We start from the raw sequence: 16,264 nt of genomic DNA, 5'->3' as shown, positions 1-16,264 counted from the left end.
CATTTATTTCCCAATTATAGGATCACAGGAAGGAATCACAGTAGTCATCTAGTCCCATTCCCCTCATTTACAATTGAGGAAACTAAGGCCTAGGGAAGAGGAGTGATTTGCCCAAGGTCATACAGATAGTTATCACTGGAGGCAAGATTTGAATCCAAGTCTTCTGTGAGCAGAGTTGTTGCACCTTCTCTTCTCCCAGGATCAGAGAATGGTAAATGGTACCTTCCAGAACATCTATTCTCCCCTGTGCCCCATCCCCTCTCCCCAATATCAGTCCCTCCAGCCTCTCTTTGGGGTCCTCCAGTGATGGAGAGCTCACTGTCTTCTGAGGCAAACCATTTCACTTTCAGAGAGTTCCCATTATTGGGGAAGTTGTTTGTTTGTTTTCCTGTAAGCAGCCAAGTTGTACAAGAATAGAGCGCTGGATCCGGATTGGGGAAGGCCTGAGTTCAAATCCAGCCTCAGACACTTTACTAGCTGTGTGATCCCCAGCAAGTCACTTAACCACTACCTGCCTCAGTTTCCCCATCTCCAAAATGGGAAATAGCATCTAACTTCCAGAGATGTGGTGAGGACAAAGTGAGATATTTGTAAAGTGCTTTGTAAACCTTAAAGGACAATAGAAATGCTCGCTATTCTACCTACTCAAAATAAGCCTCTCTGTAACTTCCCCTCTCCTCCAGTTTTCCTAGTTCTGCTCTCTGGGACCAAGCAGGACAAGTCTAATCTCCTGTCTCCAAGATAGCCATTCAAATGCTTACTACTCATGTCCCTCTAAGTCTCTTCTCTAAGATAACTCTCCCCAGTTCTTTCAACCAGCCCTTCTATGGCCTAATGTCCAGTCCTCTCTTCCTTCTGCTTACCCCCCTCAAATCCTAACAGTGCAGAGCCTAGGAGGAGTATGGCCGCTCACCTTTGACATGACGCACATAGGAGACACTTGGTAAATGGTCACTGAATTGAATTGGGAGCATTTCTTCTGACCCCAAGACAGCATGTGCTTAGGGAAAGAACTTGGCATTTGAGCTTGGATTCAGGGGCTCTAGATTCAGGCTGCTCCAAAGCCAAGGTAGAAAGCCAAGTCACCGTGGTCAGACCTGGTCCTTAGAAATGCCACCCTCTCCTATCAGTTGCTTGCCACTAAGAATCTGGGCTTCTCTAACACTTCACAGTTTACAAAGCACTTCACCCCCAACGACTCTTCAAGGAAAAGAATGAAAGTATTACTATCCTCACTTTACTGAGGAGGAGATAGGCCCAAAGAGGGGAAGACATTTGCCCAAAGTCACACAGCTAATAATTATTGATGCCAGGACTCAAATCCTTGGTTCCAAGTCCTGGGTTCTTTCCTACTGTACATTACTGCCCTTCGGTGAATGCACAGTCATCATAGACCCTCCCCGGCCACCTGAAGAGAGGGCCAAATCCAGCTGATGATTGGGCTCTTAAGAGTCCCAAACTGGTTTTACTATTACTGAAAGAAAACAAAAATTCAATCCCAACACCACCCACCTAGTATGAGGGGAAGAGCATCTGAAAGAAAGGGAGATCGAGGTACAAGACCCCTCTCTGCTACTTACAAGTGATGTGACCTTGGGCAAGTTAATTCCCCTGTTGGGGCCTAGATTTTCCCATCTGTAAAATAAGGGAGTTGGACTAGGTGACTTCAAAGGTCTTGCCCCCACCCCCACCGCCCCCATCCCATCCCCAGCGCTAGCTCACTGTGCGTGCGTGCTACAACCAGACAAAACATCCCTGAACTGAGCCCATCTTCCTCCTTACCCGGCAAAAATGCTGGCAATGTGAGCAATGAGCCACTCAATGCTATTATTGCCCAGGATCCCCACACCGTGAAAGCGCTCGAGGCCAAGCTGTGGAAACACAAAAATAGTTCTACTCTTCTCAGGTGCCTGATTATCTACGCAGAATGTGCATCAAGCAAGACCAGCACATGCTCCACTTGGGGAAACTGCAAACACCACTAATATTTCATTTCTTCAGGGACACATAATCTCATCGGTGTGGGGGCTCTTTCCAAAGGTTCCAAGCCAACGGGAGGCGATGTGACAATATGGTAATACAAAGAAAGGTAAAAGACAGTCCTGCTCTCAGAAGCTAATGGGAGAGACAACACGCAGATGAGCGTGCACCAGCAAGCTGCAGACAGGACAAACGGGAGACCGTCTCCAGAAGATAGGGGCTAGAATTAAGGTGGGTTGGCAGACGTTTCCCTAGAATTGACAAGCTTATAGCGTAAGCCTTGCCAGCCTTGGAAAACTCTGTCAGAGCAGAAGCCTCAGTTGAAATAGCCTCCAAGAGAACTGGGTCCCATCCATGCCCCAGTGGAGTATCTGGCAAAGACTTAAATGAAGGGTTTATAACCACAAAGATAGTGTGGGTGGGGATAATAATGAATGGGAAGCATAGGAGGAAGTGAGAGCCCTGCTACCCTTTGCCCTGGTCAGACCACACCTTGGGATATACGGTCTACCTGCCATGTTTCGTGAAAGCCAACCAGAGTGATGGAAAGCCTCAAGACCCCTGGCTCTGTCATTACCTCTGTAATGTTGGATAAGTCATTTAAGTTAGCCATTGGTAAATGGTTTTGAGTCTGAATTGGAGTGTGGGCTTTGATTTCCTCAAAGGAAAGTGTTGGACCAGTTGACCTCTAAAGATCTTTCCATATCTAAATTCTATGTTCCTATGTGAGGGCTAGTTAAAGGAACTAGGGATTTGTAGCCTAGAGAAGAGAAGACTTATGGAGGACATAAGAGTTGTTTTCAAGCAATCAAAGGCAAATCAAAATCTGTAAAATGAGGGTATTGGACTAGATATTCCCCAAGAGCCTTTCCTATTCTGACAATGTGGTTTTCATTCTCACTAGCTAACTGGAATTTATTATCACAATTGTAATTGTAATTGATTGGGTATCATCTCAACTAACAAGCGTTCCATTTGTTCCTTGGTTAAAAGTCTCACCCTGTGCTGCCAGGTTCAGCCCTGCCCCTGCCCTCCCTCCTCACTCTGTCCACTTGGAGAAGCTAAGATTTAGAGCTGGGAGGGACCTTAGAAATCATCTTCTTTGATTCTCATTTTACATGTAACATTCTGTTCTAGTAATACATACTGATGGGGAAACTGAGGCTCAGAGAGAATTACTTGTCACTTCTTCATAGTCACATGGTTGGAGAGGCAGGATTTGAACCTAGGTTCACTAAGGGTGATGATTAACTCTTAATCATTGGTAATCTTTTTTTACTTCTCTTCAATTGACTCCCTTTCATACAGTCTTCCCTTCCTTTCTCCTCAAGCCCCAAGTGCTGCCCGAGTGAGGCTCCCCACAACTAAGAGGCACAATGGAGACAGCACTGAGCCTGGAATCAGGAAGACCTGAGGTCAAATCTAGCCTCAGACACTTACTAGCTTGTGACCGTGGGCAAGTCACTCAATCTCTACCTGCCTCAGTTTCTTCAACTGTAAAATGGTGTTCCCTTCTTTTCCTTCCTTTTCCTCTCCCTTTCTTCTCTTCATCAGATGTGTTCACCTTCAACTTTACTGAGAAAATCAAGGCCTTATGTGCTCAACTTTCCAATTCTCCTCCCCTACACCTCAAAACCTCAATAGCTCCACCCATCCCTTCCTTCTTTGCTCCAGTCCACATCAGTAACAATGAGCATGTCCCCCCAAATACATGCATATTCACTATGTGTAAGTTATATACATGTACTAACATATTATTTACATTATAAAATATGCATATAGACATTTAAAAGGGATGAGATAAAAATCAAATCAATATACTTTAAGTAATTATTTTTACATAATACCACAAAAACCTTTTTGCTCTCACTAAAACTATGACAAATCATTGTTAAATTATGGCAATATGATTAAATGTTTCCTTATTTGTTCAATCCTTGGCTTAATATTACTAAGTGGAATAAGGGATAGCATCACTTCACCTCTGTCTGCCTCAGATTCTCCAACTGTAAAATTTAGCACAATGGCCGGCACATAGTAGGCTCTTAATAAATACTTGCATCCTTCCATCTCCCACCCCTTCCTTTGGAAACAGCAATTCAAGGGTCTGTTTCTAAGTTGAATTTAGTTTGAAAGAAATCTCAAAGAGACGCAAGAATCCAAGTGGATTCAAAACCCACTGAAACTCTTTGTTTAGAAGTTTCTGAACCAGTCGGAAAAGTCTGTTTCCAAGTTTTTAAAGTGTTCAGACATGAATGTTTTCATAGGTGAGCCACATTGTTTTCAGCAACAAAGTTTTGTTTTTAAATGTCTTAGTAATCACTCATACTTTCATGAATTAGTACTTCAAGATACATTAACTCTTAGGGCAAGGTTTATCTTTTTTTTAAATTTATTTTCAATTTATTATTTGTTTATTTTGAGCATGTTTTTATTTTCCAATTCTATGTTCTAAATTGTCTCCCTCCGTCTCACATCCTCCCCCACCCACTGAGAAGGCAAGTAATAGGATATCAATTATACATGTTAAATCATGTAAAACATTTCCATATTAGCCATATTTTTTAAAAAAGCAAGAAAAATAAAGTGGAAAATTATATTTCACTTTGTGCTCAGAATTTATCAGTTCTCGCTCTGGAGATAGATTATACACATATAAATATATATACACATATGTGTATATATGCATATACACACAATTTTTTTATCATGAGTCCTTTGAAATTATCTTGGATCGTTGTACTTATCAGAGTAGTCAAGTCTTTCACAGTTGATCATCATTACAACATTGTTGTTACTGTGCGCAATGATCTCCTGGTTCTGCTCACTTCCCTTTGCATCAGTTCATATAATTCTTGCCATATTTTTCTAAAACCTCCCTCATTTTTTTATGGCACAATAGTGCTCCATCACAATCATATACCACAACTTCTTCAGCCATTCCCCAGTTGATAAACATTACTTCAATTCCTACTTTTTTGCTACCTTGAAAAAGAGTCACTGTGGATACTTTTGTACATATAGGTCCTTTTCCTTTTTCTTGGATCTTTTTGAGATACAGACTTAGTGGTAGTATTGCTGGGTCAAAGGATATGCACAGTTTTACATATGCATGTATTTATGTATAGCACCATTTGCTATTTTTAGGGTATGCTCTTTGGCCCAGTTCCAAATTATTTTCCAGAATGGTTGGACTAATTCAGACTAAACCGGCAATTCATTAGTGTACCTATCTTCCCCTCATCCCCTCCAGCATTTGTAATTTCTGATGAGTGTGAGGTGGTACCTCAGAGTTGTTTTAATTTGCATTTCTCTAATCAATAATGATTTAGAGCATTTTCTCATATGACTATCGATAGCTTTGATTTTTTCTTCTAAAAACTGCCTGTTTATATCCTTAGACCATTTATCAGTTGGGGAATGACTCTCATTTTTATAGATAGGATTTAGTTCTATGTTTAGTAAATATTTGAGAAATGGGGACTGTATCAGAGAAGCTTGCTGTAAATTTTTTTTTTATATTGCTTCGTTGTCTATGGTACCTTTTAGCAAAATGCTGTTTCCCTGATTGTCTCTTCTATTTGTTTTTGTTTTTGCTTGACCTGAGCTCATGATTGCTACCTCTTGTCTTTTTTATTTTTAACTTTAACGGAAGCATATTAGATTCTGCTCCAGTTCTTATTTTAACTGTTTGCCTTTCTGTTTCAAGTGTGTCTCTTATTGAAAACTTATTGCTGGACTCTGGTTTTTAATCCATTCTGTTATGTGCTTCCATTTTATGGGTGAGATCATTCCATTACATCTTATTTTGTTTCTGACACTGCTCCCCTTGCTCTGCCCTCCCTTTTAATCATTTCCTTCCTTTCTTTTATCCCCTCCACCTCTTATTTCTCCATTGGGCAAGTTATATTTCTATATACAATCGAATGTGTGTTTGTGGATATACATACATATGTGTACATATGTATATACACTTATATACATATATGTATATACACTTATATACATATATACATTTATTCTTGCCTCTTTGAACCAATTCTGATGAAAGAGAGGTTCAAGCATCACCCACCCACCTCCATTTTCCCCTCAATTATATTTTTTATTTTTATTTTTTTTCCAAATGCTTTATTAACTTCTGATTTACATCATTCATTTCCGCCAGATTTTGAGTTACAAATTTTCTTCCCATTTTCCCCCTAACCACCGCCCCAAAATAGCAGTCCCACAGTATATCCCCTCCTCCAATCTGCTCTCTCCCATATTTTCTCCCATACCCTTTTTGATTTTTCCAGTGGATCTCTATGCCCCAGTGCCTGCATATCTTATTTCCCAATTAAATGTAAAATAGTATTAATAATAATATATATATATGAATATTTGATTTTAAAACTTTGAATTCCAGATTCATTCCCTTCCTCCCTTGTTACCCACCCTTACTGGGAAGATAAGCAGTTCAGTATAGGTTGTACATGTCTGGCTAATGCAAAACAATAACATAGTAGATATATTGTAAAAGACTGACTATATTTCCCTCCCTCCTATCCCACCTCCCACTCATTCTGTTCTCTACTTTGATCCCATCCCTTTTCAAAAGTGGCTGCTTTCAACTTCCCTCCCCTCCAGCCTGCCCTCCCTTCCATCATCCACCCTCTCATCCCCTTCCCCCTTACTCTCCTGGAGGGTGAGATCCCCTATTTAGTGTGTATTTCATTCCGTCCCCAAGCCAAATTCAATGGGAATAAAGTTGACCCATTCCCTTTTGCCTTCCTATTCTTCCCCTCCATTGTAACCATTTTCCCTTGACTCTTCTGTATGAGATAGTTTACCCCAATCTGTCTCTCCCCATCTCCTCTCATTATATTCCTCTCTCACCTCTTAATTTCACCTTTTAAGTATCATCCCTTCCTGTTAAATTGGTCCTGTGCCCTCTATCTATCTATACCTGTAAACATATATACACACATTCACATATGTATTCATATGCCAATATACCCCCATATATAGACATATATATATATATATATTTATATTCCCTTCAACTACTGAGAAAAGTTTCATAAGTTACAATTGATAAGTTCCTTATGGTTTCTTTCCCCTGTTTACCTTCTCATGCTTCTCTTGCTTCTTGTATCTGAATGTCAAATTTTCTGTTCAACTCTGGTTTTTTCAGCAAGAATGCTTGAAAGTCTTCCATTCCACTGAATGACCATATTTTCCCCTGAAACATGATATTCAGTTTTGCTGGGTGGGTGATTCTTGGTTTTAATCCCAGCTCCTTTGACCTCTGGAATATCATATTCGAGCCCTTCGATCCCTCAGTGTAGAAGCTGCCAGATCCTGGGTTATCCTGATTGTGTTTCCACAATATTCAAATTGTTTCTTCCTGGCTGCTTGTAATATTCTCTCCTTAATCTGGGAATTCCGGAACCTGGCTATAATATTCCTAGGAGTTTTCTTTTGGGGATCTTTTTCAGGAGGTAATCGGTGGATTCTTTCAACCTCTATTTTGCCCTCTGGTACTAAAACATCAGGGCAGTTTTCTTTGAGAACTTCCTGGAAGATGATTTCTAGGTTCTTACTTTGATCATGGCTTTCAGGTAGTCCAATAATTTTTAAATTCTCTCTCCTGGATCTATTTTCCAGGTCAGTGGTTTTTCCCATGAGATATTTCACATTGCCTTCTATTCTTTCATTTGTTTGGATCTGTTTAACAGCATCTTGATTTCTCATAAAGTCATTAGCTTCCATTTGCTCCAATCTAATTCTGAAGCAATGATTCTCCTCAGTGAGCTTTTGAGATTCTTTTTCCATCTGGCAAATTTGGCTTTTTAAGGCATTCTTCTCCTTATTGCCTTTTTGAGCCTCTTTTGCCATTTGAGTCGGTCTGTTTTTTAAAGTGTTATTTTCCTCTGTCAGGCTGTTGACTCTCATTTCATAATTTTCTTGCATCATTCTCATTTCTCTTCCCAATTTTTCCTCCACTTCTCTTATCTGCTTCTTAAGATCCTCTATGGCCTGTAACCAGCTCGTATTTTCCTTTGAAGCTTTTGGTGCAGGAGTTCTGACTTCACTGTCTTCCTCCCGTTCCATGCTTTGCTCCTTTTTGTCCCCAAAACAGGAGTGTAATGTTGGAATCTTCTGTCTGCTTTGTTTCCTTTTCCTGGTCATGTCGCCCCTCAGTCACTTGACCCCTGGGCTTTTTGCCACAGTAGGACTCCTGCCACCAGACAGGAGAGCTTTCATCCCAAACGCTGAGGTTTTCTCAGTTGCCATACTGGAGGTATTAGATGGGTGCCCTCTCTGAAGCCTCCACACGCTCTGGCAAGCTGGACATACACCCCAGGACCTCCACCCTAGACTGCAATCCAGATCCAAGCAGGTTAAAGCAAGAGCGATTACCCCTCAGACTGGTGCTTGGTTCCCTTACACTCTGCAGGCCTGGAGCTGAAGCTGCCACATGGAGCTGGCTGGCTGTGCTGGTGTCTCAGCGGCTTCTCACCCCGGGGACAAAAGCCACGCACTCCCACTTACTGGGTCCCAAAGTCCAGCCTGCACTGACCTCTCACTTTGTCCTTCACATCTGTGTGTTGATGAATTTGGAAAAGGCCACAACTGCTGCTGATTTGGAGTCCCTCCAGCCAGCAGCTGGTCAGACCCACCCTGGGGCCAAAGCCTTGGTGTGGGGCTGGGCTCGGCTCCCAGAGCCCTGCAGGGATGTCCTCAGCGGGAGGTTAGCTTCTCTGTGTCATTTTGTGGGTTCTGCAGCTCCAAAGTTTGTTTAGAGTCCCCTTTTTACATGGATCGGGGAAGGTGGAAGCCTGAGCTGAGGGGAGGTCATGCTTCTACTCCGCCATCTTGACTCCACCCCCCTCCCCTCAATTATAAAATCTCTTCCTTGTGTACATATGTAACGTGAGACAAGTTTCCCCATTCTGCCTCTCCCCCCTTCTCCCACTGCATTCCTCTTTCTTACCTCTTCATTTTTTGAGGGAGATCAATCCAACATAACCCACTACACCCTTGCTTCTGTCTATGTAAACTCCTTTTAACTGCCCTAATAATAAAACAGTTCTTGGGAGTTACATGTGTCATCTTTCCATAGGAATGTAAACAGTTTAACTTTATTAAGTCTCTTAGGATTGCTCTTTGATGTTACCTTTTTATGCTTCTCTTGATTCTTCTGTTTGAATGTCAAATTTTCTATTCAGTTCTTGTCTTTTCATCAGGAATGCTTGAAAGTCCTCAATTTCATTAAATATCCATTTTCCTCCTGAAGGATTACTTAGTCTTGCTGGGTAGATAATTCTTGGTTGTAATCCTAGCTCCTCTGCATCATTAAATCTTGTGTGATCCTAACTGTAGCTCCACAGTATCTGAATTATTTCTTTCTAGTTCCTTAAAGTATTTTCTTTTTGACCAGGGAAGTTCTGGAATTTGGCTATAATATATATTCCTGGGAGTTTTTGTTTTGGGATCTCTTTCAGGAGGTGATGGGGGGATTATTTCCATTTCTATTTTATCCCCTGGATCTAATATATTGGGGAAATTTTCCTTGATAATTTCTTGAAATAGATGTTTTGGCTGTTTTTTATCATGGCTTTCATGTAGTCTAATAATTCTTAAATTATCTCTTCTCTGTTTTTCCAGTTCAGTTCTTTTTCCAATGAGATATGCTATATTTTCTTCAATTTTTTTTCATTCTTTTTACTTTGCTTTATTGTTTCTTGAAGTCTCGTGGAGTCATTAGCTTTCACTTGCTCAATTCTCATTTTTAAGGAATTCTTTTCTTTAGTAAACTTTTGTACCTTTTTTTTACTATTAAACCAATTCTGTTTTTTAAGGTATTATTTGCTTCAGTATTTTTTGTGCTTCTGCTACCAAGCTTTTAGTTAGTTCTCTTTTCATAATTTTCTTGCATCACTCATTTTTTCCAAATCTTTTCTCTACCATTCATCTCTTTCTTTAGCTTTTCCAGGAATTGCTATTGGGCTTGGGTCCAGTTAGCATTTTTTTTCTTTGAGGCTTTATGTATAGCTATTTTCCTGTTGTTGTCTTTTTCTGAGTTTATATCTTGGTTTTCTCCACCATCATATTAACTTTTTATGGTCATATTCTTTTTTGTTGTTTTCTTATTTTCCCAGACATTTCTTGACTTTGAACTTTATGTTAAAGTTGGGTTCTGCTTACCTGGGGATGGGGAGGCACTTCAGGATTTATCATGCTGCTATTTTCAGAGCTAGCGCAAGCACCCTAGAACACCCAGGATGGCCTCTTAGCACAGATTCTTTGATCTGCTTTTTTTTTAAAGGAAAACAATGTGTAAGGGGTCAATAATCTTCTTTTAATTACGTTCCTAGTGCAGGGGAAAGGTTAACACATGGAAGAAAATGAGAAAATTTTGAACATGGAGAAAATACAAGCAGAGAAATTAGCACAAAGACCAACAGACAGGATACTTGCTGTATGAACATAGCAATATTGCTATACACTTTACACACATCACTGGATTGAGAGAGCACAGAAGTCTGAGCAGTCAGGAGGCTCTGAACATACAGCCACTCAGAGTCTCAACCAGGAAATCAAAAGATCCTTCTCGTGAGTGAACCCCCAAAGCAAAATACTAACCTCCCAGAATATATAACAAAGACTCGACATCTGATTGACTGAGTGCCAAGGAGCTTGAAAATCTTCAGGCCCCAGCACTTAATTGGAAATTCCCTATAGCCCAGATCCTAATTAGCTCTAGGCCAGAGCTCTATGTGCCTATTACTGGGCAGGGAAGATCGTCATACTCTCTTAACATTATAGCTAGTTCTAGAAGTCCACAAGTTTTTGGTGCTTCCAAGGTGGTGTGATCCTGGGAGAGGTGTGGTCAGTGCTCTCCTGGCCTATACTCTGGTTTTTACCTAAGAAGGACTCATGGTCCACTAAAATCACAAGTGTTGGCATTCCTCTTTGCTTGTGACTAACCATCAGTGTTCCTCTCTACCCTGAAACTGCAACCCAGAATTTCTTATGAGCAATAGATTTATAATCAACATCAAATGTACCTGATGCCAGCAAAGGGTCCCCTGTAATTTCTTTCTGACCAATTGCCTGAGCCTCTTCCTGTCTCTTAGCTAAGAGCTCCCAAAGCTGCTGCTGGAAAAGCTGCTATTACCACCACAGTATGTATGGGGTCTGGACAGGACTCCACCCCCAAAGATACAGACTTCTCACCCCAACTCTTTGTTGGCTTTGCCACACCAAAATTTGATTTGGGGTGTTATTTTGAATTTGTTTGAAAGGGAATGTTGGGAGAATATAGATGGGTATTTGCCCCTAATCCACCATCTTGCCTCTGCCCCTCAAGGTTCATCCTTTTTTTTTTAATTAATTTTTAATTTTTATTCACTTAACAAGCATTCATTTTTTCTCCCCTCACCTTTCTCTCCCATTGGAGGGGAGGGAAGCAAAACTCTTGGGACAAATATATATAGTCCAGCAAAACAAATTTCTACATTGTCCACATCCAAAAATGTGTATTTCATTATGCGTCTTGATTCCATCTGCTTTCTGTCAGGAATTGAGCAACACTCTTCAGCATGTGTCTTCTGGAATCGTAGTTGTTTATTGTTTTGATTGGTTTTTGCATCTTTCAAAATTGCTTCTTTTTAAAATGTTGTTATTGTAGTATAAGTTGTTCTCTTGGTTTTGCCCATTTAACTCTTGAGCAAGATTGATCCTTAACAAGAGTGCATGCAAATCTATATTTCAAATAATCTTGACAATTTCAATATGGAGGATGAGGGGGCAGATTTATCAATTTAGGCTAGATTGTAATTGTTTTTACTTCTACTGTGGCTGTTAAAGAGATAGAAGAGGGAACAGGAAGTTTTTCAGGTCTGCAATTCTCTTTTTCTTTGGTCAGGCTTGTTGTAGCAATAATACTGCCAAATTGGGTTTTTTTTGCAGAATTCCTTTTAAGCCAATGTGTCCATTTTGAGAGAGTTAGTTTAGTTAAGCAGGGTATATATATCCCACTTGGAAGACCACTGCACTATAACATGCCATCTCTCACATTTCCCTATTCTAAAAAACACCAAACCCCTTTGCACTGACCCAGTGCATTGTCTCAAGTTATTGTTCTATATCTCCTTCTCATGCCTCTATTTTGGCCTTTTTGGTGGGCAATTGGGGTTAAGTAACTTGCCTAGGGTTACGCAGCTAGTTTTTGTGTGTGTGTGTTAAATGTCTGAGGCCAGAACCGAACTCAGGTCCTCCCAACTCCGGGGCCAGAGTTTTACTCACGGCACCACCTAGCCACCCCACTGCTAACTATTTTTGAAAAGTAATCTGCACTGACTTCCTGCATTGCCTCTCTTTCCACTTGTTCCTTAACCCATACAATCTGCCTACTGATTCCATCACTTTATTGAAATTACTCTATTAGAGACCACTAACCAATGACCTCTTGAGAACCTGAGTGACAGGAAGGAGGGTAGTGCCCTCAAATTTGGGGGAAGGATAGGTTTTGGGAAAATAATAGGGGTTTGGTTGGACAATTGAGTTTAACATATGTGTAAGATATTGAGATAAGGATTATAGCATAACCCAGATAAATTCTAAGGATCCTTATCTCAACTATCATGCCCACTGACCAGTCAGGTCCTCAGAGCTTGGCTACATCTACCTATAAAATGTTTCTAGGGGTAATTCTGAAGGGTCAGTGATAATTCTCTGATGCCATTGACTTGAGCCCCTATCAGTGTGTTTCCTACCAAGGTTATCATTCCATCAGCTAGCCTCAAGTAGCTTTTAGAAAGGGGTAAGGTGGTACAATAAAAAGCTGGCACAAAGCATCCTCCCTAAAAGTCTGTGACACACTCTTCTACTAGCACATAGAGGTTCCAGGGGGAAGTAACCTCAAGCTCAGAGAGTACATATAGCACAGAGTCACTCACAGCTTCTGGACACTGGAAGTCCTCTTCTCTACAGAAGATAAGCACCATGCCCAGAGTCACACAACAAGTCTTAGAGGTAGAATTTGAACTCTGTTCCTCTGAGCCCCAAATCCAGCGTTCTTTCCTATGGCCTGCAGTAAGCTGATAATTCCCATAGTATGCTTTTAATCTACCTTTCTGGCCACATTTTATATGAATCCACTCCAGGCAGACTTGACTTTTCACTGCTCCCCAAACCTGAGAGGCACCTTCCCACTTCTCTGTATTCAGGCAGTCCATTCACCAGGCCAGGAACCGCCTCCTCCCTCATTTCCACCAGGCTCAGTTCAGTGCCACCCCTCTTAAAGTCTTTCCTGATCCCCCTGAGGCTGAAGGTGCCCTCCCTTCACCCCGCCCCCCTCCCCGCCACCTCATATTTCCCAAAGCATTCGGTGTGGATCATGCCTTTTCCTCCATCACAGTATGCCTCCTGTTATGCTTCTCAGTGTAAATAGTGGATTCTCCCTATGCCCTCTAGGAGGCTGTCAGCAACTTGAGAGCAAGGGGAATGCAATTTGTGTGTGTGTTTGTAGCCTTTCACATGACCTAATATCTTACATGGGTCATTTAATTACATAATACGTTTTTGTTTGAATTTAATAGGAAGGGAAGGCTAGGAAAGGAAAGGAAAGGAAAGGAAAGAGGCAAGAGAAAGCAAGGGAAGAGAAGGAAAGGCAAGGGAAGGGTGCCCCATCAGTCTCAAGACAAGTCTGGTTTTGGTTTGTTTGGCTTTTTTTTGGAAGGCAATTGGGGTTAAGTGACTTGCCCAAGGTCACACAGCTAGTTTTGTGTGTGTGTGTGTGTGTTAAGTGTCTGAGGCCGGATTTGAACTCAGGCCCTCCTGACTCTAGGGCCAGTGGTCTACTCACTGCTCCACCTAGCTGTCCTTCAAGACAAGTCTTAAGTCTAGAGACACACCCTGGGCCACTTTGTGAAACCCTTCAAGCTAAGTAAGGTCAGGATTTATACTCCACTGTCACAGACTTCTAAAGTCCTGGATCCCTATCATGCCCCAGTGTGTTATCAGAGGATTCATTAATTCATTCATTAGAGGGTTTATTAACCCAAATTTAGGTCAAGGAAAATAAGGATAACTTCAGAACAAGATAAGACACTTAGAGTGTCCTAAGGGGCTTCCTAATTTTTCATGAGTCCTAGCCAAAGACCGTGAATTTAGAGGAAGATAAACCTCAGAGGCCATTCAAGGACCATTCTTGCTCCAGAGCCTAGACATACTTGTAGGGCCTGCAGAAACTGTGGGTTCAGGATGCTCCCCAATCTGCTTAGTGGGCTTCACCATCTACATGGACAAGGTGAGATACAGTAGAGAATTCTGGACTGGGGGCCAGGAGACCTGGGCACTAATTTTATGACTTTAGGTAATTTACGCCCCCTGACTTAGGGCCTTCGTTTCTCATCTGTAAAAAGAAGGGGTTTAGGGGCAGCTAGGTGGCACAGTGAATAGAGCACCCACCCTGGAGTCAGGAGGACCTGAGTTCAAATCTAGCCTCAGACACTTAACACAAAAACTAGCCTGTGACCTTGGGCAAGTCACAACCCCAAACTGCCCTCCAAAAAAAAAAGCACAAAAAAAGAAGGGGGTTAGATTACTGGGTGACCTCCAAAGACCTTCCAGCCCCAACATTCTAGGGTCTATATTCATAGAATTATAGAATTGAAAGTAGGAAAAACTCTTAGATAGCCTTCCTTTTAATGATAAAAATCAGTCCTAGAGAGAAGAGATGGCTTTTCCTACAGTCCCACACATCAAAGCCCATGTCCTCTGACTCCAATTTCACTTATTTATTTCAAGATCCTTCCTAGCACTGACATTCTATGTTCTAAGTTCGGTCCCAGACCTGATGATTTTTTTCTAAGGGCCCTTTTAGTATCACATTTTCAAAAGTCTGTGATCCTTGGTGTGGCTTGTGTGCTAATCAAAGGCTAACAAGTCCCATTCACGGTGACCAAGAACATGGTACCACATTACCTTGAGGAAAGATTTTGCTGCCTTCCGACACAACTCATAATACTCGATATAGGTTATGGTTTCCCATTCTTTCATTTTCCTTATCCCCAGAGCAGTCAAGTTGGAATACTTTGTGGCCGTATCTACCACCAGCTCGTGAATAGTTAATGGAGGCTCATTCCCTGGGTCTTTCTTGTTCTTCCTCAGGATAACTTCTCCGTTGAGGTGAGATGTGAAGAAACCGGTGGTGCCTGTGAATGAAGTCAGCAGGTTGAGGCATAGCTCAGCATAGGGGTTTGGTTGCTGAACTTGGAGCCAGAAAGACCTGGGATTGAATCACATCTCTGGCACCTGCTAATTGTGTGACATCTCTGAGTCTTGGGTTCCACATTTGTAAAATGGGGACAATACCTGAATAGCATTTACTTTATAGAGTAGTTGTAAGGCTCAAAAGAGATAATATATGCAAAGTACAATGTCTGTTTAAAGTATCTTAAAATGCCCTATAGATGGGGTGTGGGCTCTCACTCACCACCTCCTGGAATTCTTGTCCTCAATCAAGCTTGATCTGGCCCAAAACTCAATCCCATCTTAAGCCTGGGCCCCTCCGATCCCCAACATTAGCTAGAAGGGGCTCATAATATTTAGAACTGAGGAGAGGAAAGGAGAGGGATGGGGGAAGGGAGGAGAGGATGAAATAAAGTGGAATGGAATAAAGGACAGTAACTTTCCTTTTAATTTTCCAAACTGGGCACTAGCACCCTACAAGAATGTAAGCAGGGATTACCACTTGCTTTCTTAGTTACATTTTCAGAACTCCACAGATAGCAAGTGTTCACAAAGTTACTTCTTCAGTCATTTGTGGAAGAGTGTTCTTTATCCAGAAAGACTACATGATAAAGAAAAGACTTGGTGAGAGTAGCATTATATACTCAGGAGAAGATATGTGAGAAATTCATAAAGGGGAAAATATCTGAGGAAGGGACAGTGAAAGTAATATGATTATGAGAGTATGCTACAGACCACCTGGGCAGAAAGAAACAAGTGAGGAATCGTGTCACAAGCCTGGAAGAGCAGCCTTGTTGATATAATAAGTGATCAGAGACTACAAATATCTCTACAAAAGCTACTAGGCAGGAACAAGGACCGAGAATTAGAACTAGGGAGAATCGGGGCAGCCAGGTGGCACAGTAAGAGCACCAGCCCTGGCTTCGGGAGACCCAGGATCAGTTCCGGCCTCAGATACTTGGCACCCATACAAAATAACTGGCCGTGTAACCTTGAGCAAGTTACTTAATCCCAATTGCTTATTTAAAAAGAAAAAAAAACA

At 41.5% G+C, this 16,264-nt stretch overlaps 1 protein-coding gene across 1 annotated transcript in view; it reads right to left on the bottom strand.

Annotated features, from left to right (window-relative positions):
* The window catches only part of LOC138157527 (long-chain-fatty-acid--CoA ligase ACSBG2-like), a 101,734-nt gene that overhangs the window by 77,038 nt on the left and 8,432 nt on the right, over positions 1-16,264 (bottom strand). The window contains exons 2-3 of the mRNA XM_069083171.1: positions 14,956-15,185; positions 1,783-1,871 (exon numbers count right to left, since the gene is read on the bottom strand). Coding sequence (XP_068939272.1) covers positions 1,783-1,871; positions 14,956-15,185 — 319 coding nt within the window. The remainder of the gene's footprint in view (positions 1-1,782; positions 1,872-14,955; positions 15,186-16,264) is intronic.

This window comes from Petaurus breviceps, unplaced genomic scaffold (genome assembly GCF_028583685.1).
Source record: "Petaurus breviceps papuanus isolate PSGF00001 unplaced genomic scaffold, PetGlider_PUasm1.0 172, whole genome shotgun sequence".
Lineage (NCBI taxonomy): Eukaryota > Metazoa > Chordata > Mammalia > Diprotodontia > Petauridae > Petaurus > Petaurus breviceps.
The sequence above is the reverse complement of the archived record's forward strand: the minus strand, read 5'-3'. Positions and strand labels throughout refer to the sequence as shown.